At 32.0% G+C, this 26,988-nt stretch overlaps 1 protein-coding gene across 4 annotated transcripts in view; it reads left to right on the top strand.

The window, feature by feature from the left end:
* The window catches only part of LOC113516004 (histone-lysine N-methyltransferase MECOM-like), a 103,451-nt gene that overhangs the window by 50,368 nt on the left and 26,095 nt on the right, over positions 1 to 26,988 (top strand). For 3 of the 4 annotated variants that reach the window (XM_052900975.1, XM_052900974.1, XM_052900973.1), the window contains exons 2-4: positions 1,927 to 2,366; positions 23,475 to 23,603; positions 26,124 to 26,220. In XM_052900975.1, the coding sequence (XP_052756935.1) occupies positions 2,025 to 2,366; positions 23,475 to 23,603; positions 26,124 to 26,220 (568 nt within the window). In that variant the 5' untranslated portion in view covers positions 1,927 to 2,024. The remainder of the gene's footprint in view (positions 1 to 1,926; positions 2,367 to 23,474; positions 23,604 to 26,123; positions 26,221 to 26,988) is intronic. The other variant, XM_052900976.1, reaches the window with a different exon arrangement.

Here is a 26,988-nt window from a genome sequence, read left to right as displayed (position 1 = left end):
ATTGAACCAAAATTACTAGAAACAAGTAATAACCCATAGTTTTGCTCGTTAAATTAGAATAAAAGTATTCTATGTGTCTCTACGGTATGATCCATTCCTTATGCATTAGTATGATTGAGTAATCTTCATATTTATGAGTGAAATAAATCGTGAAATATTTAAAAAAGACATCTCTACTCCGTGTTTTGTTCAAACTATATTCTTATTTTAAAACTGGAGAGTTTCTGCGGAAACTGAAGATTTAACGACGACTCGTCCGCATTGTCCGTGCACGCAACGTTTGTGGACAAACGCGCGCCAAATGGAACTCTCGATGGCTAATTTGAATTTGAAATTCGAACATAACTTTTTACTATTCATCGGACCGTGTCAGCCAGTATTTTCAAAGATTGCAATTAAAAAGCAAAAAGTTTTTATTATCTGCATCTAAGAAGCAGGTGAAGTTGCATAGCAACCCAAATGCAATACCGACCAAACTTGATTCAATAAAAAGTAGGTCTATTCTTCGCGTTCACGCGCATCCTGGATATTGAATGGAAGTACGCTTTTATTATGTTAAGCAGTTATCATTTCTCTTGTAATCGTATTGTATTAAACGTTTATCAGGCGTCTAATTTTATAGCGTTTTTTTTATGACGCGTGTTTAGGAAGACGTATGGACAAGATAGGGGTTGTTTTAACAAGTATATTAGTAGTAATAGGGTGGGTTATGATTTATGGAGTGTCTCTTTCAGTTGTATTTGCTTAGGGTTGTATTTTATTGATGACACGTGTACGCTGCGTTGTATTACGAATTTGTTTCCTTCACTAACCACCGTATTCATTTTAGTTATTATACTACCGAGTTACAATTTAGAGCTTTTTCATAGTGTACGCTTTAAATAATTTAAATAGGCTGATATAGAAACTAATGAGAACTTATATTGTACTTTATTTAAGCTACAAAATTATGTGTTTGCGTTAGAATTGTTTTATTACATTTATGATTTATGAGTAGGTACTTTACCTAATTGCGTATTTCTATTACTTAATCTTTTGCAATTAATCAGAATATAATTTAAAATATACCAAATAGTAGGTAAGAAAGGACGCACGTGTATTAATAGTATACAATAGTTATTGGTAGTAAGATTAGACTTGTTAATGTTAGTCAAAATTAATTTTGGTAATACACGAAACATATAAAAAAACTAAATAGTACATATATGTTTATTAAGAACTAAATAGAATTATGTGATAATTTAAAACATTAATTATCTTGCAACCCTAAAGTCTATAATCAAAATAAAAAACAAGACTACCAAGCTAAAGGACAAAATACGAGTATTAGGGTTGTGCAAAGTAAAAAAGTAATCAAAGATGCTCGCTGAATTTGCATACAGCAGGGATGCTCTGAGAGACAAGCGGAAACCCTTTGTGGTGAGCGGAAGCAGGCATAATGCGATCAGCATCTTGCTCGTCTTCTGTTTTTAGTTAATTCTTTAGAGCTTGCTCTGTAGTTTCTAGTGATGTGTTGTCAGGTTGCTTGATACGAGATGTCAGTACGACACTAGAAATGTATATACTATATATTGTTTCTGTTTAAACTCTTTAAATAATAAAAAAATAACTCTCTCGACTCACTTGTAAAATAATACATATTATAAATATATCTTTCTTTTTTTCATATGAACAATGAATATTAACACAGTTTGAGAAACCTATAGATGATTAAGTTCTTTTATGTGTATGGGAGCTATGAAACGAGGTTAGCTTGGAGAAGAATAATTTTCTTTTATTTTTTGTATTATTACTTTATTAATTAATATTATTCTGTTTGTAATATATTGTCTTGTTTGCAAATTAAGATAGTATTGAGATACTAAACAATAATAATCTGAGAAGTATCACTAGAATGTTTATTAATGTGATTTTTTTTTTCCACAGCAGCCGATAGCCAGGAGTCTGGCAGTCCACCGCCGAGCCCGACGGACTCCGTCGGGTCGGAATCTGCTCCTACCCTAGTCCACATCAAGCAGGAGAACATGCCGCCAGGAGCAGATGTTAAGGAATACTATGGCGGCCTCGATTTTGGACTCTCAGATACATATCTCTCACCAAACTACCCTGAATACGGCCCTGGATATCTCTCTAGACCACTTGACTTACAAAACCAGAAATTTCTAGATCCAGACAAAAGTTCCAAAGACAAAGACGACTCCACAAAAGACGACGAACCAGAGGAAAACAATTTTAATATTCCGAATGAACTAATATTGAAAAATGGCGGTGTGTTCGCTAGAACGAATATTTTAGTCGGAACCAAGTACGGACCATTTATGGGCAAGTGGGGGACGCAGCCGTTGGACTCAAAGTACGCTTGGGAGGTAAGTTTTTAAAGGAGTGATGACAAGGCCTCTTTCTTCTTGTTAAGGTTAACTTACAACCCATTTGGGTGAATGAACCACTTGTATAAGTTCGAGTCAAGTGCGTGAAAATTGGGTGTCAGAATGGGTTGGCTTGTTAATAAATTAGAGCCAAAATTGAGGCGCACGTCAAGCGCAGATGCAATAAAGTGTCGACTTTATTGATGTCTCTAAATAGTTCGATTTCTTGTTTTTTTTCTGTTTATTACAAAAATTTGACACTTGTATCCCGAGTCTGACATGACAATTATTATGAGTGTTGTAGTAATTCTATGATTTGAAAGTATGTGGTACTGATAAGAGGAAGAATTAAGCAAAGATTTTAGAAAGATCGATAATAAATGTTTATTTTGTTAAGAACATTTTAAAAAGAGATAAATTCGTCTGTGTTTTTATAGCTATAGTAAGCAAACATATCGTTAATTTTGAACTGATTTAAAAATTTTTTGGACGACTTATTGTTTATTTGTCTTGGTCTCGTCTAATTTTTTTTAAATGTAAAGCTGTTATTTTGTAGAGCGTTGAGAAGTAAAAACGATTTCTTGCCAAATAAAATCTACAGACTTTTTTAATTTCATTTCCTATTTAAGCGCTCTTGTCGGCGGAGCTCTTGCACTACGATTTTTAATGAATCCCTTCACCTCTTGATACTCTTTTTTCCTTGATCTGCTTGATGTAACTATATGTAATGTCTTGGTCTCCCACTACCCCTTCTTCCTTGTATCTTATCTTCTATTATAATGTTCATACACTTCATATAATGCATTATAAATTTTCATATTTCCAATCTAAGACGTATATAAAAGATCAAGTCGTTGACGATCTAATCGCGTCGTTTTTTTGCGAAATGAAATGAAATTATAATAGATTTAGAAACGCAGAATAAACTATATCTCTATAATATATCTATGCTAATAAGTAACTATAATTTCTTAAATAAATCATTTACAAGTGCAATATTCTCTGAATGTGAGCATCAAAAACGCAATTGAATGCAATTTTTAATCCGCGAGGGGTGTGGCGGTTATCTGGTCGTAGGAAACGGAAATCAATTGTTATATTACGCTCGGATTGCTTTAGAAACGTATAAAATTACTTTAAAATTCTCAATAAAGAATTTTATAACGCAAGCAATTAAGTCTGGCAAATATGTATGGCATCTTCGAATGGTATAAAGTTCTAAAACTGAATAGAAATATATCCATTTTAATTTCGTCATATTTGTTTATCACTATGTCATATTACGTTTTGCAATTGTTCCTTTGTGATATTATATGAAGATGCTGGATAATAATTTAAATTATTAGCTATAAATAATTAGCTATAATAGCTGTGTGTAATAACAGTGAATTTAAAATTTATTAAAGGTAGTGGAAATCGCTTCACTTCACGACGTTGGTGGTGGGTTTACACACTAGCTCATATTACGATAAGTGCTGACTCGATTCCTATTCAATACAGACATTTGTATTTGTGAGTATGTTCGTTTGTATTTGTTTAGTATTTTGATATACATTTTTATTTTATGAATTCATAAAAACTTTGTATTTTTAAAACTTGTACTTTGTGTTGTCAACATTTTATATAAAGATATTTCAATATTTATCACTAACATCATATCAGCTATTAACTGCCCTCTACTGCACACAGGCCTCTCCCTATTGAGGGGATTTTCTAGTAGTTGTCACACGTGGCAAGCGTGTTGGCAAATGCAGTTAGGCTTTGGTGATGTTTTAAAAAGGACATTGCTGCCCATCCCTTGACCATTAAGTTCTCTTTTTGTCTTTTTTAACACCCACGGGAAAGAAAGGAGTGGCCCACGCTATGCTGGGACCTCACGGCAAATGTTTTTTGCTGAGTTATAGTTAATCAGTTGGACACATTTAAAAAAAATTGGGTACATACAAATAGATCATATTTTAGATTACCTTTTATTTAAAAGGGTAAAATTACGATTATTACCTAGTATCTTAAATCTAAAATTTAATTACCCGGTAAACATTTAATTTGACATGAACGTAGTATTTGGTAAAGAAAAGATCTTACACTAATTTTAATTTAATCCACTCGGACAAAGTCGCGGGAATACCTAGATAATATTGCAAAACAGATAAAGTACCGGATGCGCAGTATACGGACATATAATAGTCACGAGAATCGAGATGCGCGTTATCAAATGTCAGTACAATACTGAGACAGACAGACAGCGCGACTGCGTTGTGTGGCATTGTGGGTGTCGTATTGCACTAAACCACACCATTGTGCACTATAAGCGGACATTTAGTTCCGGCCCGTGAGCCTATAGTCCATTATTACATTGATGAGAGCATTCACAACACAATGTCAACATAACGTCAAAAGAATAGTAAAGTATCAACAATTCAATTATCGTTAGATTCTTCAGCTACTTATGTTATCTGTGTTTTAGCTAATATTATAAATTAGAAACTTTAACATCAGGTGGGCCGTATGCTTGTTTGCAACCTTAGTGGTAGGTAGGAAGGGATTGTTAATAATAGGGAGATTAGTCCCTACTGCTATCAATATATCATATCGGGTCGACCTCCATGTGGTTGCCCCTGGAAACTATCGTGACTAATTTACCGTTGTATTAGTCACGATGGGCTAACTGACCTGTCTTTTCATCCTCACCAATTATCCCTCACTGGTGCCCCTCCGGTGTATACCGATAGTGCAGGCGGGGTTACTATTTCATTATCATCAATTAAAAAAAAACCTCAGTGGTATAAAATAAGTTTGTACAGTTGTTTTAGATAATCACGCCACAGATAATCTAATACTATAATAGTTTTCCCGTAAAAGCGGTTTTAGCGACTAGCGGCGGTGAAAGGTTTTGAAAATTTAGACTATAGATTAGGCATGGGTGGATAATATGGACAGCGTTCCGATATCTATATCTATATATATATATATATATATATATATATATATATATATATATATATATATATATATATATATATATATATATATATATATATATATATATATTGGTTTTTGCTCGACATTGATAGCGGAAAAAAGGTCATCACCCATTTTGACATCGCTTATACTTGTCGGATATCCATATTCGCTTCGATTGGGTTCTTCACTTCCACATTATATATTGGATAAACGATATTTAATATATCTGTTATTTGGCCAATATATAGATACTGTAGCTAAAATATATAGATATTGCTGTAGTGCAGATAGATCATGTAACAATTTCTATATATCCTATTAAGAGCTGCGCTCTTGTTGGTGGAGTGGTTGGACATATATGATATATAATATGCTAATTTTTGTGAATAAAACCGAGGTATATATGTAATAAATTTTATAAATATGAAAATTTAATAAATACTCTAAATTTTTCTTACCAAATTATATTAAAATAGGCGAACCTGTTTGATTTTAAATGATAGCATAAAATATGTTTTTTTATCGCAAATACAAATTCTTGCATTTATTCACTACACGGTAAGTTGTTTGATCTAGCTTGTACGTGACAGTAGTGTAAAAGGGCCAATTGTGGCCACGTCATTAGTGACAAACGGTGGACAAACGCTGACCGACTCACTTCCGACCCACTGGCCATAAAAGAATCTTTGATAACTTCTCTGTTCTCAAATAACAAAGTAAACAGAATGGGCACATTTAATGAGAATCACTATCTTATTATTACGAAACACGAATCGGTTTCGGTTATTTTTTATTTTTTATCTCGAGAACCACTATATATACATTCTATTGTATATAAGTATACCCAATTGAAAGGATTGCTTTAATTCACATGTCTACGTAAACTTAAAGGGGTGGTGAGTATTGTTAAATCAGATATGGTAACATTATCTAACCACCGTTTCCCAAATGTCGATATCTCAATAAAATCTTCAAGTGAAAAAAAAAAAAACCTATCCGGGTAATCAACGAATTCTTTAGAACATCCCGTGTCAAAGTGCAATAAAGGTTGGCTTAGAAGAAACCCTAATTTCGGTTTAGGCGTGACCCCCGTCAACAATTTTTTTTTATTAATAAAATTTTACACTTTTTTAACTAAAAAAATGAAAGTAACGGTAAAAATCACAATGCGAGATGTCGCTGTATTCATACTTTAAAATGAAAAGTTGATTGGCGAGTTTTTTTTGCGTGAATCGAAACGTCACCGAATCTCTTGAAATGCATCTTTTTATTTTTTAAAAACTTTTTCGTTTTCAAAGATGCGTAAATATTTTCTCACCGATTTAAACAACGTATGCAGAAGTCCCCCAGTGATCTATCCTAAATCTTATTTTAAATTGGATATTAGAAGAGGTCGTATGCAAATATTTCTAATACATTCATGTTTATGATAAACTAATATTTATTTAAAAGAATCTCTTTGGAAATTAGTAATCAGATGGATAAATTTAACATGCGATAACCTGTTTTTTGAATAGGGATCATAATAACAAATGTCAATCACGAAATTATGAATTTATGGATATGCAATTATGGATGTTCATTCGCGGGGTTCAACTGTCTAAATTGATGTGAAATTGACACGCTGTGCGATCTGTTAATTATTATTACAAAAGCCAATAATCATTATATTCTTAGAGATAGGTAGGGTAGCTATAGAGAAGTGACTAAAATATTTGAGTACGTTCTGAATTTTTGATGGGATTCATGTTAATTTTACAACGAAGCGTTGGTGCATCATTAATACGTTAATAGTATTGAAATAAAATTTGAAATTATTTTGTTAATTTATAGTTATTATTATCAATTATTTTATTTACCAAAATGTATTTTCCCTTTTTATAATTATGTTACAAAACTCGAATAAAAAAATCATTGTAGTTACAAAATATTGGAGAAGATTACATAGGTAGAATTAATATTCATACAGAATTAGAATTTTAAATACTACTACTTTTGAATTTTTAAACAAATTCCATTAAAAATAACACATATAAGTTTGAATAAGATTTAACAATTTATACAATTAATTACACATACCTTAACTTTAATTTATTATGTGTATTAACCGATAAAACCATGGTTCATTTAGCTAGTATAAATTATTTTATCATTTTGGAATATACACTTTTTTTTCATCAAAAAAAAAAATAGATATTTATAAAATCCAATGAATTTATAAAATCCAATGAATATCCACACCAAATGATTGATCACAATATTTTATTAACAGATGTACTAAATTCATATTCGCCTTGTTTATTAATTGGCACCCTTCATGAATGGAATTAAAAATTAAAAAGCGTCAATCTAAGCCCGTGCACCAGGCAGTAGCCAGAGCTGTAGTATTAATGTCAAAATATCTATCATATTCGTGTGACATCCTTTCATCTCTGGTCACCCCCTTCGACAAAGGATTACTGATACAAACGGCCCCATTACATCTTCATTACGGTAGGCGGCTGACATAACCTATTGAATTTATAATAATAGTGATATAATAATAATAAAAGTTTTATTGTTACATCGTATTTATACGATACTGGCTCGATCTCGTCTTACAGAGGACGGTATCGATACAGATGGTGTTTTTGTTGTTGAGATAGTGATGGGCGAACAGTGATAATTCGTATGTATTAGGTAGATCACAAATTTATTACGACAGATATATTATAAAAGATCATTTAAATAGCGTTTTTGTTTGTATAAAACAATATAAAACCAGACAATCGTCGTACTCAGAGATATTAGTAATTAGTAAGAAGCCTATATGTGTGGTCTCGGCATAGAATAGGCCACCCCTTCCTTTCCCGTGGGTGTTGTAAGAGTCGACTAAAGGAGGGTGAGAGATGGGCAGCAGTGTCCCTCTTATAACATCTCTAAAACTTAACTGCAGTTCCCAATTCCCCTGCCAAGCGTGGCAACTACTGGTAAAACCCCCAAGGGGGGGGGGGCTTATGTTCAGCAGTGGACAATTAAAAGCTGATATAATGATGATGATGAAGGAGCCTAGGCCTGACAGTAAACGGCTGATATGATGTTATGATGAAGGAGCTTAGTTCTTTATACTGTGCCATTATTACAACAAACCATTGTTTTTAATGGGTGATAATGGAATGGTAACCCCACCCGCGCTAACGGTATACACCGGCGAAGGCACTAGTGAAGGATGATAGGTGAGGATGAAGCAGGTCAGTTAGCTCATCGTGACGAATTCAATAAGAATTGTTCACGATGGTTTCCAGGGGAAACCACGTGGAGGTCGACCTAATAGGGCAAATTGTTAACAATGGGGCTGTCAAACTCCATTGCTAACAATCCCTTTCCCCCCAGACGACAACAAAGCATTAGTTTCCCACTACTGGACACTACGTTGGCCACGCGGTTTGACATACTCGTAGCACAGTTCAATCGGATAAACAGTAGATATAGCCATAAATATTGATTTAAACTGATGTTGCAACTTAGATTGAAAAGTGTCGTTTGTTTTCGGCTAATTACTGACTAGAAATTCTTCCTTTATAAATAAATGTTAAGATTATTCACATTTATTATATATGTGTATTTTCGAAAATGTTTTCAGTAACAATAGGTTGTGTATAAAATAATAAATTACATTATTAATATTAGCTTCGGTGAGATCGATTACCAATCATCATTAATTTGATTATATTTTACGGAAATTAAAATAACTTTAGTAAGAATAATAATAATTGTTTCTACATTTACACAGATGATATGGACATAGATAAGAACTGCTCATAAATATATATCATTTGTGGTGTAATCGCTTCACCCAAACTCCGTAAAAGAGCTACTCAAAACATTACTCTTATTATTAACAAGCAGACACTTTATCAGTTAATCTTACACTGTTGCACAATAGCAGCTAATCCCCGGGCGTGATAGAAATTTATCTTTCTCGTGGCGTCATTGTCACTTCACCCCGGCCTCCCCTCGATACGCCTGTTTGAGATACGTTCCAATATTTAGGGTGCAATCTGTTATTTCTTGATATATGTTATTATTGAGATGTATTAAATTAATGTGATTGATTAACGTTTATTTTTGAAAATTAAATTAAATTGAGATAGAAAATTATCATTTGTTTCATTGGAAATGGAAACGTAAACAAATAATTCGATTTATTACTAATTTACAGAGTGCTTCAATTGTAATTTCTATAAAATGTAGTTATTTCGGTTATTCGGTATATTCTAGTATTCTTCTATAGTCCGACCTATGATAAAAAAATGCCGTAGCCTATTGATGTTTTTAATACATATATCTGTATAAAAATAGAAGTCAATCTTGTAACGGTATTGTTGTCATAAATAAATAAATCCCAAGATTGAGTCAGCCTAAATTCCAAAATTTTCAAATTTGTATTAATTTTGATAATTTATTATAACTTGCTTCATGTTTCTAAGATGTAAAGTCGTCGTGCGATAAATTATCTAATATCTTGGTCCTAATTAATGATGATGGCATTGGCAGGTAGTAGTTATATCTTGCGTCTTTGTCTGTGTAAAAGTGTATTATATAACGTAACTCTTTTAAATACATTTTGCAGTATATGCATAGTTAAGAAAAAAATTTTTTAACAATCACATATTTTCTCATATATATATAACATTAATTAAGATAAAGAATAAAATTATAAGTAAAAAATTCAGATGCATAAAAGTAGAGTATGCAAATATAACGTGGAATTTAGTTACATTTTCACAAATTTTGGTGAAACGGTGTTAAATAACTAATTAAATATTTTATAAACAAAAAGTAATTTTACTATATTTATAGGAATTTATTGTTTAATAGTAAATTGCGGTTTATTTATTTTTCAATTTAAAATAATGTGTGAATAGTAATGTAACTAATTATTGTATCCTTAATAATTATTATGCTTAACTATGTTGTTAAATAAATCTAATATTAATATGGATTGTAGGTACCTATGAGTTTGCTATTGTCATAGCTACTATTGCTCTTGATAAATATACCTACGTAGAAAGAAAAAGCTGTTATTGATTTAATTTCTTTGTGTAATGCTCTTGCGTTTATATGGAGTTTTACCAAAGTGTTGTGTCACTAAAATTATCTGTCAATTTATAAATTTATTAACAAGCTATATCTTTGCTAATTCTGAATCTTGTCATGAATCTTTTTATAGTCATCAAGCTTTATTCACATACTAATTTGGTCAGTATTAAACTTTTTATTTGTAGAACAAAGCCTTAAAAAGAATTCGTTCCAGTCGAATCTATATGTGCTTATAATTATTATATTGGTACACCAACAAACTTACATATAATTTCTCATTGCGAAGTTTACTCACGGCTCGTCTCTGCGGCTTCTTATTCGCGCTAATATTTTTCCCAACAAATTTCGTGTTCGCAAAAACAGTGCGAGCGTGCACAGTGGGGCAATATTTCATCTGAGCTGGCCAGAACAATAATAGCTTTTGGAGCCGTAGCCACGGCACGTTCGCGCCACAATGTTACCATTGTCCAGTTTTGTCTGGCCCTTTTCGTTTCTCTAGAAAATCTGAACATGTATTGCGCTGGTAAACGCCAGGTCTCTTCCTTAATTGGTCGACTGTATGCCATCGCCAGCATCCGTGTAGACAAAATAACGAAATACGCCGAAAGCAATGCGATATAGCATTGGTTATTGGGTTAGGTTAAGCGCTGTTTACAGTTGAAGCTGGGAAGAGGTGATTGTTGATGCGTTTGATGCCAAACTGGTAACACTGACGCTGCATAGGCTATTTCTAAACGGCAGTGTTGCTTTCAGTTGCGTGCCTTAACCATTGTTATAATGAATTGAGGAGAGGCTATATGGAAATTCATAATATTGCTTTAATATGTTTTTTTCTCCTACTACTATTACTTACTACTTTACTTATTTCTCTTATAAATCTAAAAGTTTGTGAAAATGGATGAATTGCCGAATGGATTCGACAGAAATCTGATACACATATTATGGTCCATAGGTTAGATTAATACATAGGACATTTTTTATCCTAAATAATGAGAGTGAAATCTCCAGTTATAATTATTTATTAATTTTGAAAAACGGTTTTAATAAATTGAATCAATACGGGAATGAGGGTAAAGTCACTCTATGTTATACGTGTGTGTTTATGACAATTAATCAAGTCCATTGAATTTATTTTGAATATCATCATTTCATCGTACCATATATATTTGTACCATGGTTATAGTACTTTTACAATTAAGAACAATCTAACATCTTACTTATAAAAGCCCATGAAGCCGTTTAGGCTACATGTTTCCCAAAATATCCCGCCATACAAACTTATACAATGCCATAAAAACATTACACTCCTTTATTTAGCTTAAAAATTAACTTTTTTTATACTACAAAGGTAGCAAACTAGCATACGGCCCGTCTGACTTTAACTCTCTGGTAGTAGAGTTTTGTTCTTCATATTTAGGTACTCATTTATTTATTTCAATTTTCTTTGTTACGTTTACGGCGTCGTAGGAGTTGTGCATGCAGGAGTTGACTGCGACGGGTATCCACGTTGTTACCAGTAAGTAATAAGCAACCTGAGGAACCAAGTATGAGGATACAACCATAGTGCATAGGATGCGAGTCAGTTTCAAGAATATCCTAAATACGATAGTGAATAAATTCAGCTGTATATATTCTAACCTGTTCGTGTTCTGTTATGTTCGGCTTATAGGAAATTGATTCACCTTTTTTAAATCATAAAATATTGCTTACTAGCGCCGTTGATTTTATTTGGCGAGATATCAGTAAGGGGTCATAAGGGAAGATGAAGTCTAGTCATGCCAGTTGGCCCACCTTAAGGTTAATTTACCACAATCATGTTGGCAGTGAGAACCGTGTAAAGGTTAACCTGATAAGGTCAATTTTTAGTTATGGGGCTAGTCATGGCCTTTTAAGTTAATCATGTAACTCATACTATTATAATATTTATTTTTTTTACTTTTTTAAGACTCTATTCTTGATAATAAATAAAACAGTATAGTAATCAAGTGTGACACGTATGCGATAGCCCATAACGTTAGTGTACTTTCGCGGAATCTACTTTGTAATGTCTATAGAATCATTATGTATACAGGAGCGAACGATTACCACTTTTCTTATCAAGTGAATAACAGTAAAAAAAAAACTATATAATGTTCACTGTGTATGTTTTTTTTTTATTTACGTTACTAGATCCCGTCAAACGTATTCTTTAGTGCGACCCAAAAACGGCAGCCAAATAAAAAAAAAAATACTACAAAAATAACCGAATAATTTCAGATCCCATGCAATTGTCACCATGACGAATCTGTCGGTGTCTTTGTCAGTCGGCATTGATGACGTTTTTTTTCGCGTGTAATCTTCTAGTTAATCCGTTTTAACGCGTCCAGATGTGAGGTCGCATCTTGCGGAGCGATTTGTGATTACTCTCGTACGATACGATTCTAGTTACGCCTAATAGTAATTTTACTGTACATACAAGTTTTATATATTTTTATATATTAATTATCTACTCATATATCGTTATAATAAAATGGTCAGAGATAGGGAAGGGGGAAAGACCTAAAAAAGTTGACTATATTACTGAAACAAATATTAATAACAAAATGGTGTCATGAGAGAGACAGAGAATAGTCGGTAGGCCACTAAACTGTCACTGGTCCAGGTGACATAGTATGGAGAGTAGGAAACAATGAATAAGGATAGCATAGGACCGTTACAAGTGGTGTGACAAAAAGAAGGCTTCTGTCCAGTAGTGGGCGTGTTGAATAGATAGTTAAAAAATAAGTTATTTGTTAAATATAACAATTATTATTATTAATATAACATATTATTAACAATTAAATATAACAAGTTGTTTAATAAAACAAATAATTAATTTTAATAGTGTTATTATAATGTGACAAAAAAATGTTACATACTTTAAAACATAATTAGTATTTAATAATTAAACATAATTTAATAGAAATGTAATAGGTACCTACGTACGTAGAGCTTACATTGTATTAAATACTATGGTGTCATTTTTACAACATAATAACCCAAGTGTATCCACAATCGGGAGCAGCGATTGTTCACCGATCACTGAACAAACGATAGGTTCTCTTTGTGCCGATCAATGGGGGTGCCGTTGATACTAGATCAATAGGACATCGTATTCATAACACCCACTGCTCGTGGGTATATCTATCCCTCACAATCTCGCTTTAATTATCAAACGCATAAGATTCAAAATACACTTACATTGTTAACTGCAAAATATCCTGTTTTATTCCGGTTTTTTGCGCAATGATAGCGTTCGTGGATATTTTGTCGTGTCAGGAATTAAGACGTTTTGTCTCCAATTTAATGGTCAAAACGTGACCGTAGAACGGAGTTCTAATTTCTCAATAATTTGTTCAGGATACAGTGACAATGATGAACAGCGAAATCCCATTCATTACTTACAGGTTATTTATGAGACGTGTGACAAAATTGGTCGGCAAATATAAAGGATAATGTCGATGTGTTAATGATTATATTTTTGATTAGATTTATAAACACAGACATACTCGTAAATATACCTAAATGATTTTTTTTTGATGGGTGAAAATGGTATGGCAACCCCGCCTGCGCTAACGGGATACGCCGGCGGAGCACCAGTGAAGGGTGATAGATGAGAATGAAAACAGGCCAGTTAGCCCATCATGATGAATTCATCAGGAATCAATCATGATAGTTTCCAGGGGGAACCGCGAGGAGGTCGACCTGGTTGGGTATATTCCTAGCAATGGGACTCCCAATCTCCATCACTAACAATCCCTTTCCCCCCATACCTAAATGGTTATATTGTGCGGGGATCGAACCTCAACTATGAGAAGGGAAAGTAGCGTAATAAACTGCGCCACCATCAAGGTATATCTAAGAACAACTAATAGTGATACCGAGTGCAAATAGCTTCATACTCGGTGCTTCTTTTTTCATATAATTATCTGAATATTTGCTAAATAAGAAAATATTTGTTTAAGACAAAAGAAATCAGGGCTTTTAACAAAAAAAGAACGGATAAAAAACCGGTTGACTTCCCGCGGACATTTCCGGAAGCAATGCCTTTCCGAGTCCGATAAAGAAGACAAGTCGAGGAAACATCGCTGAAATGTGAGCAAGATGTATGGAAAAAACCTAAAGAGGGGTCACTTTTTTTTCGTAGAAATACGATTGTTACGATATATGTATATTCCGATGGGAATGTTATATAAGTGATTTGTTAAGCTAATTAATGAGTGGATTAAATGCTGTTATTTAGCTCTGGTTTTAAATATTGTTTTCTATTACTTTGTTTTTTTATTATTATTAATAATACAATTCCATTTATTTGTAATTAAATGTTTTATAACAATCATTCCACAATCTTTTAATATTTATCTACTTATTAAAAGCTAATGTGACTCAAACTTACATACTTATAATATTTTTGTTTGTATCATTTATTTTATTTGCAGGTCCTTATAAGATATATGTGGCGATTTTGAGTTTAACTGTAAATTTAGATAAAGTTTGATCTACTTCTAGTACATTACAACGTACTAGAAGCAGATTTTTCTTCTCTTGAATATAATAATTAGTTAGTTAATACAAACTTTAACTTGAAAACAACTAAAAATAATTTACGTTAATAACGTAGATTATATCAATTATATATATAATTGATATAATCTACGTTGAATCGAAATCATCGGGGATCTCCTATGGTATATTGGTCATATAACTTAAGTAACGTATATAGGTGATCCAATTTGGCGCAGGCGTGTAGGTAGTAGGTAGGCGGGTAAATAAGCGCGCACACAAATTGTTATCTTGTGAAACGAGACGTATGATTCGCGCAACGACGCGTGCTAGCCGCAACTGCCGGGGAACGCTCTTCAGTTACCGGTAGGGATGAGCTCGTTATATTCACATTGTCGATAAAATTTATAATTTTGAATTTAGAATATTTAGTCGCATTACAATGATCTTTTATTATATTACTGTTAATTTCTTTCCAAATTTAAATTTCCATTGGATTTGGATTTGGTATCTACAGAAAAAAGGCTTGATGTATATATAAGTCTATAGATAACTATTGTATTTTAATTTCAAACTTCTTACTTTTCAACTACCGGATTTTTCATCACCATTAACGTCAACATCGGACATGAATTTATAATTTAAGTTTAACATTAAAATATCTTGAATTATTTAATACAACAATCTAGAAATACGGAGAGAAAAGTTGCAAATTGCAAAACAAATGTACTTACAAATTTTTCGATATTAGGAAACATATCGATATATATGACATCACTAAAATTTATAAAATGTAATTTTCTGACGCGAACGACTCGGGAACATTTGTAGCTTTTCCGAGTATTCCGGGAAATTGCGATCTCTGCACGGAGTGCAAAATATGAGATCTACCCACAGTTCGTTTAAATTGCTCGCTACGTTTTTATAATGCGCCGCTTGTTATGTAATACTTGTATTTGTTGTAACTCGTCGAGCACTTCTTACCTTATAGAAATTTGTGTACCAAGTTTCTATGGAATTGTAAAGTTGAGGTAAGGTTTTGGTTTAATATCACTTAGTACTCGTATAAATTTTTTATTGTTAAAAATACCTATACATATATTTAATTGCGTGTAATATATTACATTACGTATGTACATTAATAAGGTAGGTAGGTTTATTATTAAAATATATCTACTTTTTTGTATAATTATTTGGAAAGAAAAATATGTCGTCATTCATAATTTAGCTTTTTTATATAAATGTGTAATGGATGTTATAATAAGTAGATATAGACAATGGAAAATCAATTCATATATTGTCCAAACTTTTTCCCTTTAATTTAACTTATGATAACAGTTTTTCTTTACTTTTATTATAGGATAAAAGGACATTTTGTTTAGATATTTACTTATACCTACACACACGAAGACATGTACCTGTCAAATGAAAATGTTAGGTTAGGTTTATGTCATTTTTGTATTGATATAAAACTTTGCTTTGTTTGACAAATCTTAAAAAAATATTATTTGAAATAGATACATATATATTATAATAGCTTAATTATAATAACTACAATAAAGTCTATATGTACCAGTAGCGAAAGGTTTAATATAAACTTTGAGTACAATAATAGACGTTGCATTTTTGCATGAAAAAAAAATCTGCTTTTACTTACAAACCGAAACCACTTCAAAGATGAAATTGTCCACACTTATTCTAGCGGAGGTCTCAACCACGATCATATTTCACGGCGGACATTGGTAACAAGTGTCCACGCAATTGCATCCTTGACCGAGTACCGTTCATCGATGACTGATGGCGAACATGTGCCGCCGGCACTCGCCAACTCATCGCATCGCCCGTCTAGCCATAGCCATACGTAGGGTTGACGATTACCAGTTAAGAGACTTACATTTGAATATTATTTATATATTTGTATAAAGAGGAAATATTTGATATTTTATATGTTTGTTTACAATGAATAAATTTATTATCTAATCAACTTATAGAAAGCTACATTATTAGCGATAGAAAATATCAAAAATATCAAAAAAAAAAGCTCTTTTATCTTTTTACCTATTTATCTGCACAAAGGCGATGGGATTGTAAGTTTATAATATACGGTATTTTTTTCTCTTCATGCGCCTTATAAATGTGGCAAATAAGCGATGACCCTCATGGAAAATAGCAACCATCGTCTATTGGCATGAACAGAAAAAATAATAAGCTATTACTTATCAGGTTAATTTTTTATCAGTTCGTTTTTTATCTGAAAGGAATGCTTAAAGATTGGCCAAAATCGGTTTAGTAATTTAGTTAACATACAAAGTAACAGGTAGGTAGAAACAGAAATTTGTAAAACTCATATTATTAGTTACTTCCCATACGTCACCAAATATATAATTAGGGGAAGTGTAACTATATACGATAGTCGTAAATATGGGATAAAAATTTAAAGCGTACTCAGTCAATTTCTAAAGTTATCTAAGATATTGTAAAACTCCATAAATTATTATAACGCTATGAAATTATTAAAGTATTTTTAATATTAAAAATACTTTAATAATTTCATAGTTTCATTCATATTGCATACTACTATAATAAAATTAAAACTAGGATATTGGCAGCCCTAAGTTAAGACAAGGGTTCCCTAAGATAATTATCTTTTTTACAGTACGCGCCCGACTCAGTTTTAATAACGTGATAAATGCCGCGGAAGGCTTGCCGGTGACGCGTAAGGAGGGTTTCTGAACCTTTGATTAATACCTTACTTGTTATGTTATTTTTATTACGTAACAGATGTATTTTATTTTTCACGTAAGTAATTTGTTTTTTTTCTCTCTGAGATGATAAAGTGGGGATTCTTGTTTTAATTTTACGGTGAATTAGTCGCCAGTTCGTTTTACTATTTGATATAGTAAATTATTTGTTTAGTGATTTATTTATTTCCTCTCAACGATTATAGGCGGATGTGTCTACGTACTTTAGAAGTATAATATTAATGATAAATTGTTCTTAACCTTGCATTGGTAAGTACCTTGTGCCAATTAATATAAAATCATCATCATCATCATTATTATATCAGCCATTATTTGTCCACTGCTGAACATAGGCCTCCTTCATAAACTGCTATAAAGAACGGTCCAGAGCCATCTGCATCCACTGACTTCCTGCAATGCATTTGAGGTCGTCACTTCATCTAGTGGGGAAATCGTCCTATACTGCGTTTTGCAGTACAGGGTCGTCACTTAAGAACCTTTCTTCGTCAGCAGTTGTCGGTTCTTCGAGCTGAATGACTAGCCAACTGCCACTTCAGCTTGCCTATCCTTCGGGCTATGTCCGTCACTTTAGTTCTTATATAGAATTATACGTAGATATAAATAAAATTAATAAATAGATATAGTCAAAGGAATTATGTATAATATTACGTTATTAAATATTATATAATACAATATTATTTATAAAATATTCAAATCATACAAAATTTATAATCGTTGGGTTTATCTTAGTAGGTAGAGATAATTCTTTATCGGATAATAAATTATTTACACTAGAATAGGTTTACACTATTTTAAATTTATTCTACAATAAAAAAATCTGAAAATGAATTACGACAAATCCCGTATAATAAATAGAATATGTAGAATAATTGTCTAATTACCTTATATGTTGTGTTGAGGGAAAGAGATTGTTAGCAAGAGGGTAAAACAGCCCTATTGCTAACAATCTGAGGAAACGGTTCAATTTCTACGCACTTCCTTCTAGAAACCTTTATGGTTAATTCATTCTGATTTTTTTAGGATGAGCTAACGGACTTTCTTTCATTATCACCTAATCATCATCACTTGGGAGGAAAGGAATTGTTTTTTTTTAATGGGTGATAATGGAATGGTAACCCCACCCGCGCTATCGGTATATACCGGCGGGGCACCAATAAAGGATGATAGGGAAGGATGAAGCAGATTAGTTAGTCCATCGTGACGAATTCAACAAAAATTGTTCACGATGGTTTCCAGGGGGAACCACGTGGAGGTCGACCTAATAGGGCATAATTAGATTATAGACCTAATGGGCATATTGCTAGCAATGGAGCTGTTAAACTCCATTGCTAACAATCCCATTCCTCCCGGTAAGGGATTGTTAGTATTGGGGATCTAACAGCCCCATTACTAACAATATACCCTATCAGATCGACTTCCACGCGGTTCCTTCTGGAAACCATCTTGATTAACTCTTTATGAATTGGTCATTATGGGTCAACTGATCTATCTCAGCGTCATTTATCGTCTCCCACTGGCGCCCCGCCAGTGTACATTGATAGCGCAGGCGGCGTTACCATTCCATTATCACCTTTTAAAAACCTTATATACTTAGTTTTTTATTCATAAAAACGTCAAACTTCTCGTTAACCTATATTAGCTATTAAATTGTTTTTTTTTTTTGTACTAAATTCCTAATTTGATACTATACATAACATAGTGTAATAGTTAAAATAGGTTTGTAGATTATAGTTTTTATAAATAAGCGGTATTGTGTTGTGTCTACTAATTGTCAAATATCAATCATTGATCGACCCAATTAGGGCTTATCGACCAGCTACGTATTTGAAATGAATTCGTTCGACGTATAAATTCAGTATTAATTTTATTAACCCATCATTATACAACATCAAATTGACACAAAGACCCTCCCACATTCTGTTTACGTTTGCAATAGATCAAGTTAAAAAACCCTAATTTAACGGTTAAACAAACGGACCCCCCTATCAGAAAGGTACACATCTTCGTGAAATATGCTATTATTGGCATTATGACTCAATCGAATGTATGCAGGGTGTCCAAATTGTTGGTTGTAGCTTGATGCCCCCCCATGTCGATATAGTCGGGTTGATATTATCCATATACTTTCGCTTTATTTAAAATTTAATGTGCAGTTTTGATAAAGATTGGTCTAAACGTTGGGTTGTGTATATTATGCATGTTGACGTTTTATATATTTTATTTATTAAAATAGATTTTTACTTTTTTCTGTTAATTCATATTTGTTAATAGGGAACTTCATTAAAATATTACATATAGGTACTAGAAATATATAATACATCTATTTTTGTTTGTTCTATCCAATAAACCTTTCTACCTACTAGCAATCGTGCAGATATAAATATAGACAGAGCAAAGGCAGAGAGGACATTAGCTTGTTACAAGTTTACATTATTTGCCTAAAAATTAGACAGACTTTTAGAAAGTTACGACGAATTTATCCCAGACGAATTTGACATATACCTATGGTTTTGCCTGCGTGAATTAGTATAAAATGTATCCCAAGTACTGATCAAAGATCTATTTGTGTATTATATATCTACAAATTCAGCAGACATGTTCTTTGTTTTTAAGTTATCCCATGAGAACGCACCACTTTATTAGACTAAATAGAAATTAGTAGGTAATTTTTTTTTTTGGTATATGCTGGGGCACTAGTAAGAGATGATAGGTGTGTATGAAACAGGTTAGCTGGCCTATAAATTAAAAAAAGAATTAACCAAAATGGTTGGGGGAAAGCTTTGAGGTTCACTAGATATTACTAGCAATAGGGCTGTTAGATCTTCATTATTTTACATCGTTTTCCCCCCTTTAACCCTAGAACACTAAACTTATTTTTCAACTCTTATTACTAACCTTCGTCGTTTCGACTACGCTGTCAAAAAAGTAGGTTTATAAAATTTTATTGAATAAAATACTTATTTCTTTTACAATATTTGTTTATTACAATCATTTGTTAACAAAAATATAACATTCTTATTTAATTAAATCACATATTTATTACATAATCACGTACTGAGACCATATGTTTCGCTCTAAATAAAGATATTTGTTTTTTTTAAGTGCTTATCTCTTAAAAACTAGAAAAAAAAAACTTTGAATAAGAAGTCAAATAATCAAAAAAAACATCGAATCAACAAAAAAAGTAAAAAACTTTTGGTAAAAAACTATGAACTAAGACATTTGTGACACATATCAAGTTTGTGTTCACCACACATTGATTTATTGCACTTGTAGCAACAAAGTTTTCGTCATCCTTCGTTTTGCTGATAACTGATTTTTCTTTTTTTTTTGCAATAGGATGATATAATTCAAGTGTCAAACTCGATCTACTACTTCCTGGCATATTCAAAATTTGTGTAATAATCGCTCCAGCTCGGCCAGTTAACAAGTATACGTTTTTGCATATGTGGCTCGACTAACTTGTGATGCAAAATTTTTGTATAAGTATAAGTGACAATTATTGAATATCATCTGTAATAAAAGACGAAAAGCAACGTAAAGGATCTAATTCATTTTTACACATACGCTGGTTAATACAAATGTTTCTTGCGACTGTATTATGACTTTGGCTTTAACAATGACCATTTGTGCTTATCTTTTCCGCGAAGTATGTTACGCGATGGTATAATAATCAATTCGTTAGGTTCTTGTGCCGAAGTACCATCTGTTCTTCAATTGATGCCAAGTCCAAAGACATAATTTCATCCTCAGGTGGCGATACATAAATATTGTGTTTCCTTCTCACTCTCTGACGAATTATTTTTCACTATTATCTTCTAATAATAGTTTTAATATAGAACAATAATACACATTACTTTTATGTTGTAAAAACTAAAAAATAAACTTAAAATATTACAAACACAATATTATATCGTTATTATTCGACGACGAGTCATTTTATCTCTTACACAAAAAAACGATTATTGACAGATTTACACGTAATGGATGCGATCGTTTACGGCATGTTTCGTTCGCGTCGTCGATTCGACAACGTTTCTACAAGGTTAAATAACATTATCTTCCTATGTAAATGAATAGAGATTAAGGGCCTGGTATTGCAGGAATAAAAAATTACCGGGATGATTAATTTTACGGCCAGTTACCGCCAAATATAATAAAAAAAAAACAATAAAAAACTTTTACAAAATGCATACCTACTTATAAAAATTACTTAATTATATTCACAATCAAAGTTTTACAGCTTTAAAACTAACTGATAACTGTATATAATATTATGAAAAGCAGAACCCCAACGATATAATGCGATTAATAATTGACACCTTTATATGAAATCATCATAACGTCTTTTTTATACAAATAGCTGTAATATATACCATCTATCGTTATCAGCTAATTATGCAATACAGACATAGTTCTATAGGTGGCGCTAAATATTTGTTCCTGTTACAATAATTTTTACTATTCTTTTTTGTATTTCTAATATTTAAAAATTTTATTATAATAATTAACACTGTTTTCGATTTATTACGAAGTATTTTGGCTGAGAAATTGATTATTGACAGATTTTACTGTGTTACGTTTATGCATGGTGTTCGCGTTTCACAACGTTTCCCACAAGTTATTCTATAGAAATACAGATGGCGTGCAATATACAAATAGTTAAGAGTACTATACTATTATGAAAAAATCTTAGACTTGTACAGCTAGTATTAGTTATAGGATTAATTGTTACGGAAATATTTTTAGGAGATACACAATAAGTATAATTTTTATATGAACATATAACGTCTTTTTTATAATTGTAATATATACCTACATAATTAAGCAAATTATTTATTTATAGATTAGTACTCGAACCATAAAACAATAAAATACTTGTATATTCAAGTCGCCAGTTAATGCTAGAATTGATAGTTGCAAAAACTAAATGAAATCAGAATAAATGCGACTAGTAGAAAAGTACTCATATTCTGAGACTTTTGACAGAATTAAAAAAAAATTTATACAACTTAGAATGGCAAACAAGCTGCCCACCTGATGGAAAGTGGTAACCGTCGCCTATAGACATGAGCAGTACCATGGACATAACAGAGTATACTGTTTCGCCCATGATACCCCCATGCGTTGCCATTCCTGAGGACTCATCGTGAACTATTCCTCTGTACTCAGTAAATTCTCGCCATATTCCACCCTTCAAACCGAAACACAGCCATGCAAACACAACTGCTTCACGGTTGAAACACGAATGGGACAGAGGTACCCAAGCAATCGACTTTTGTACAAAGTCTCCTCTCACGATGATCTACCTATCATCCTTCACTGGTGCCCCGCTGGTGATACCGTTAAGATTAAAAAAAAAGTAAATTAAATTAATGCAAGTGTCAAGAAACTGGGATAATTTTGTCAAAGCCCTACTAGATAAAATATATTTTGAGGCGTAGGCCTACAATCAACAAAATAATAATTACCTATTACATATTTATAAGAGACAATGGAGTCGATTCTGAGGGAACATTTATTTAAAATTATCTCTACGATTAAAATTTCAATTTTATATTACAGTGATTTTTATTATCATATGTATCTAAATTGATTATAATAACTACTACTGGATTCGAATATTTTTTCTCTTTTTATATCTCGACTTTCCTAAGGTCGACTGGGAGAGAATACTTTTAGCGTTAAGTCCACCTTGTACACATACATGTACTAATGAATAAATAAATGCAAGAAACAGGAATACGAAAGGTATTGAATTATTCATTCTTAATTCCAGTTTCTCGGGAAGAATGGCATCAGAGGATGGCTGGACGGCACCACAGAGAAGTCCAACTGGCTGAAATATATCCGTTCCACCAGCTACTCGCACGACGCCAACGTACAGCACACCCTTCACGCTGGTGAAGTATGATCGTCCTTCTTCTAAATCTTATATATATTGTTAATGGTAATTTTACTTGCTTATCACTATATAGAGGCCCATCTAACAGGGTATCTAGGGGGAGAAGGGGTTATCCTGGTATCCCGTCAGTTCATTACATTATCATCCATTTAAGAAAACAGGGCATTTATTATTGGCAGCTAAGAGAACAACCTCACTTGTTAACATGCATTTCGACCTCTCTACATTTTATATTAAATATAATAAGAAGCGACTAAGGGAGGGTAAGGGATGGGCAGCAGCGTCCCTCTTAAAACATGTGTGAAAGCCTAAATGCGGTTGCCAACCTGCTTGCTAAGCGTGGCAACTACTGGCAAAAATCTCCTTATGGGGAAGGCTTATGTGTAGCAGTGGACAGTTAACGGCTGCAATAATAATAAATATTTAGACAGTGACTAGACCCAGTGGTATATTGCTTTGATATTAATGTAAATATTTAATGTAAATTTTCAACAAACCTTCTAGTGGTGGAAGTTACCTCTAATAAATTAAATTAATCCGAGTCACGAAGGATTTGCTAACTGGACAATCGACAAATACGTCTTATAGACTATTATCATTAATTCACACTATTTCACATTATTCACTAATTAACACTCTGATTATTATCATTAATTTACTAGCTATATCATTACAAATTATTGCATTTATTATATTAATATGATATATATATATATATATATATATATTATTTAGAATAAGCCACCCGTTCCTTTCTCGTGGGTGTAAGTAAAGTAGTAAGAGGCGAATAAGGGAACAGTGGTCGAGGGATGGGCAGCAACGTCCCATTTAAAACAGGACCAAAGCCTAACTGCGGTTTCTAACCCGTCTGCCAAGCATGACAACACTGGCAATCCCCTTTTTCCCTCTATGGAGGAGACCCGTGTTCAGTATTGGACAGTTAATTGTTGATATGATAATGATGTATACTCATGACTACAGTACTTTTTTTACCCGATTTGGAACTGCAAACATAGTTTAATTAGACTGATTTATTTTCACAACAAAACTATGTCTCAGAGAATCGTATCGAACAATTGAGTGAGTTTTGTAATCTAAAATCTCAAAAATAAATAAACTGATATAGTTGCGTCATTACAACCCTCATCATACTTTTGTGTGTGCCCCAATAAGACCCCAATGAAATTTGAATGTCGAACGTTGGCACTTCCGGTGGCAGAAAATCGGTGTTCCTGAACAACAGTCGCGGCTTCCGGTCAACTGTAGCGTTGTAGGGGAGCGAACAGATGCGGTGATTAGATCCACTCGCGCCCTTTGTACCACAAATCTATTTAATTTCACCTCGGTCTATTACGATTAAATTTATACGTGAAATTGTAGCTCGTTTTAAAACTTCGTAAAGTAGAAAAATATATTTTTAAACATACAGCAAAAAATTACTAGCAAGTATTTATTGAATGGTAGACTTGGTAAATCTCTTATTTTCTATTAAATTGTGTATTTTGAACGTATTTTATTTTTCAAAACATTTTTCTTTTTTTCTATTATTTGTTTATTATTATGAACGTATTTAATTTTTAAAACATTAAATTTTTATTTTTTATTAACTTTTTATATTTCACTTTTTAGAGACTTTAATAGAGGTTAAACATATCCCAATTTCTTTTGGAAACACGAATGTTAACAGATGATATTGAATTTAACGGAACTAGAACAAACGAATATAATCTATTCGTTTGTTCTAGCTCCTTAAATAATTGACTGAGTTTATTTTCTATCTCATGAGATAATATTTAAATAAAATCTAATAAAATGAAATTCGAAATTACCATAACTTATGCTATTAGTTTTGTTTCGATTATAATATGCGCTGTCTAAAGTGTATATAAATTAATTTACTTTCCTTAAATTATGTTTTAGCCGAAAAAAAATATATAAATATCTACAGGAAGTCCTCTGTTCTTCCTGGAATGTCGTTAATTATGATACTTGTATAGTTATAAAAATCCATATCTGAATTTATACCAGTTTTTAGACTATTTATCCTGTTGACTAATAGACAATGATGAATGTGCATATGCATGAGTATGTAAATTATATTTTACATTGGTTTTTATTCATGATTTCCAATAACGTTGATTATTATTATTATTATATATTTTTTTAAATGGAGAAGAATCCTATGTTCTTCTACTTCTACTCTCATTCCGATGATATATAGATACCCTTATTACTATCTAAATTTGAACTTTATTTTATATATTAATATAACTTTTAAATATATTTATAATTGATTAAATTATAATAAATTTGTAATGGGAACGACATGATTAAATAAAACTTGATTTGTAATTTTGTAAATTATGAATAAATGACTTGTATTTGATTGGTTGAGCCGATAAAGCGGCAAGAGGTAACGGAAAATGCAACTCACTTTTATAATATTATTATGAACTGAAATATAAAATAGACATTATACTCGTATTACTATTATTTATTCCACTATTACAATCTGCATTTCAGGTGTGGTACAAGGTGATCCGCGACATCACCCCCGGCCAGGAGTTGCTGTTGGGTCCAAGAACTCCACTGCCGTTGCAAGATATTCTTCCCGCAACTGGTTAGTATCCTTTTTTTTTATAGAAGACACCTCATATATTATACTAGCAATCCAACCTAGGTTCGCACGAGTAGATAGAATTGAAGAAAATAATATACATACCTAATGTTACTCGCTGATAATGTATTTTTAGTTTAAGTCTACATAACAAACAAACAATCAAATCTTTCTTCTTAATAGTATATATATATATATATATATATATATATATATATATATATATATATATATATATATATATATATATATATATATATATATATATATATATATATATATATATATATATATATATATATATATATATATACATAATATTTTCAGCTAAAAGTAAATCGGTTTTTTTATATTTAAAGATCAGAAAGCAAAATACGAAACATTGAATAGAAAAAATAAATGTAAAGACATGCTAGAAGGATAATTAAAGAGTGCCCACAAAAAAATCGTCTTCAATTGTGTTATTTTAATTGGAAAACTAAACTACTGAATAGATTTTGTTAAATTTCTATGGCATCTGTAAGTATATTTTTTCAGTTAAAAAAAGAAAATAATTCTTAAAATTGATTTGAAAGTGACGGTGTAATGAGGAACATAAAAATATACAACTGAACTGAGAACCTCCTTTATTTTGAAGTCGGTTGAAAAATGTAAATGAAATAATACTAATCCTCTGAAATGCTAAACTTGTAGGCTGATGATAAATGTCCTTCTCTTTTTTATAGCTAGTCAGTACATTACTTTAGTAATGTGGTACTTGTTAATGACTAT

The sequence above is a fragment of the Galleria mellonella genome, unplaced genomic scaffold (assembly GCF_026898425.1).
Source record: "Galleria mellonella isolate WM207_F2 unplaced genomic scaffold, CSIRO_AGI_GalMel_v1 utg74, whole genome shotgun sequence".
Lineage (NCBI taxonomy): Eukaryota > Metazoa > Arthropoda > Insecta > Lepidoptera > Pyralidae > Galleria > Galleria mellonella.
Note: the sequence above shows the minus strand (reverse complement) of the source record. Positions and strands in the feature narration are given on the sequence as shown.